The 2,745-nt window shown below is 52.5% G+C and overlaps 1 protein-coding gene across 1 annotated transcript in view; it reads right to left on the reverse strand.

The window, feature by feature from the left end:
• Positions 1–2,745, reverse strand: part of LOC104123258 (kelch-like protein 18) — a 9,261-nt gene that overhangs the window by 5,862 nt on the left and 654 nt on the right. Inside the window, exons 2-3 of the mRNA XM_009635493.2 lie at positions 2,033–2,163; positions 1,703–1,843 (exon numbers count right to left, since the gene is read on the reverse strand). Of these exons, the coding sequence (XP_009633788.2) occupies positions 1,703–1,843; positions 2,033–2,163 (272 nt within the window). The remainder of the gene's footprint in view (positions 1–1,702; positions 1,844–2,032; positions 2,164–2,745) is intronic.

Below are 2,745 nucleotides of genomic sequence, written 5' to 3' on the forward strand. Positions count from 1 at the left end.
ACACAAGCCGGGTGGCCACGGGCCCTCTTGGCCACCTGGGCACCCTGCTGGCTCCTATCCAGCCCCCTCTCGACCAACCCCCCCAGGGCCTTTTCCCCCGGGCAGCTTTCCAGCCCCTCTGCCCCACGCCTGGAGCGCTGCGTGGGGTTGTGGTGACCCCAGGGCAGGACCCGGCCCTTGGCCTTGTTGACCCTCACCCAATTGGGCTGGGCCCATGGATCCAGCCTGGCCAGGTCCCTCTGCAGAGCCCTCCTCCCCCCCCAGCAGATCCACACTCCCATCCAACTCTGTATCCTCTGCAAACTGACTGGGGGTGCCCTCGATCCCCTCATCCAGATCATTGATGAGGAAAATCATCAATGAAATGATGGAAATACCTCGAGCTCTGACGGTTTCAGCGTCTAACATTCTGCAAAACCCCACGGTGTCCAGGTGCATGTGAGGATGTGACATTGCTTGTGGCCATTTTGGGGACAGCAGCCCCAGTTACTGCCCTGCCCTGTGCTAAGATCAAATACAGAGCCCTGATGGGGGACAGAATTTCACACGAGGACGGCTCGCAGGGCTCACACAGGGTTTGGTTACAGCACTACAGACCTGTCTGTGCACAGGTGCCTAAAAATATCCCAAATCTTAATTCCATTTAAGAATGAGAGCTCAGTGTGCATGCTCCAGCTCTTCAGGATGGTCACAGTCCACTGATTTTCTTGTTATTAATCTAAAGTGACAGGACTTAATTTAGGACACCCAGTTGCTCCTGGTAGATTTGGGAGGACTGTAGCAGCTAAATCTCAGAAACCAAACCACCTCGCTTAGTCTGGATATAGGTACAGCCACCTAAAGCTAGCAGGGACTCAAAAATCAATGTCACCCATCTCTTTCTAGCTTGGCATCATATCCAGTGCCCCAAATGCTTTTTCAAGAAAAACGAATACTCTGTAATCTCACGTAACATAATTTTAAACAAACGGCAGAAAGTCAGGAGGCATACGGGACTGAGAATTGAGATGCCTTAAAGACAGAGGAGGTTTTTTCTCCTCAACCCATGGTTTTAGGATACCGCTATTTAGAAGTAAAGAAAAATAACTGGCTGAGATGTCCTGTGTATGTTTAATATCATGCCACGGAACACACTGCACAGCTGCAGAGAAATCAAGCTGGGGAAGGGAGGGGGAATTAAACACGTAAGACTCCCTGGCACGACCCGAAAATGCGTGCGGTACGTTTCCAAAGAACAGCCCAGCTTTTCTGTTTCCAGATTGCGCTGCTGGAACAGTCTTGCAGCCAAACACCAGCGAGGGAATTGAAAAACCTGGGACCAATTTAAGGTTCTGCCCCAGCTTCCTGTCCTGCTCCTTGGCAGCGTCCCTTTGTCCCTCCCCTCTTACACACGCAACAGGTAATTACTGCGAGGATGGGGTCGTTAGCAGTACAGGCAGTCACGCACCGCTGTGACAGGGAACCGGCTAGCTAACTCTTAAAAAAGGTAAATGTTCACTGAGTTTTGCTCTAGGTATTCATTCCCATGGCTGGCCACCACCTTATTGTGCCGCAGCTGCAGCGTCTCATAAGCCAGACAAATTATTTTATAGGCAATGGCAAGTCTCAGGAGACATCCCACTCCCTCCCAAGCCCGAAACAGATGACTAAAACCTCGCTGCTGTTGGGGAGCAGTGAGCACAGCCGAAAGCCGAGCCCTTACCTCTCTCTGAGGAAAGTGCAGCAAGCGTCTTTGATGTTCTGCAGCTGAAGGAAACTTGCCCCCATCAGCAGAGACTGGACGTTCTGCTGATCTATTGCCAGGTGACCATTGTAGGCAAAGTTGATCAGAGCCTCAAGTGCGCTAAAAAAAGGGGGAGAAAGGGCAGAAAATCCACTGAATTTGAGCTAGCGTGGGACCCTACTGACAAATATTTTCTAGCGCCATTCACGCAGAGGGTAGGCTTTCAAGCCTTGCACGCACAACGCCGAGGCCCGCAGAGCGCCCGCGGTCCCCTTTGGATATCCTCACTCGTGCGCCTTGGGATGTTACCTGGGATCCATCCCCTGCATGACAATCTCATCCTGCTTGCACTCCATCATGTCGTTGGTGAACATGGCGTGGAAGTACGGGATAGAAGCTGCCAACACAATCCGGTGAGCGCTGAATTTATGGTCCCCGACCTAAAAAGAGAGAAAAGGGAAAGGAGGGAAGATCAGCACCGTCCAGAGGATTCACTGGAGCACAGCTCTGCCAGCCCAGCAGTCACCAAGGGCTGAGAGTTGGACAATTTCCATTTGTAAACAGGACAGTAGCCTGCCTCTTAAATTCAAACTTTTGAATCCAGTTTTCCAGCCTCATAAGCTGCCAGGAGTGATCAACCAGGCAAAGCTAAAACAGCGTTACAGCCCAAGAGCGGGTTGTCTCCAGATGGCTAACAGAGAATGGCTAGGTCCACAGAACTCCAGAAGTTCCACAGAAATCCAGGAGTGCAGCACAGACTGGGATCCACCCAGCTGGAGAGCAGCTCTGTGAGAAGGGACATGGGGGTCCTGGTGGCCAACAAGCTCCATAGGAGCGACCAGTGCACTGCTGAGGCCAAGAAGGCCAACAGGGTGCAGGCGAGCATCACCAGCAGAGGTAAAGGAGTCATCATCCCACGCTGCTCAGTGCTGGCCAGGCCACACCTGGAATCCTGTGCCCAGTTCTGGTCCCCGCTGTACAAAAAAGCTGTGGGCAGGCTGGAGGGGATCCAGAGCAGGGCC

Source organism: Egretta garzetta, unplaced genomic scaffold, assembly GCF_000687185.1.
Source record: "Egretta garzetta isolate BGI_Z169 unplaced genomic scaffold, ASM68718v1 scaffold513, whole genome shotgun sequence".
Lineage (NCBI taxonomy): Eukaryota > Metazoa > Chordata > Aves > Pelecaniformes > Ardeidae > Egretta > Egretta garzetta.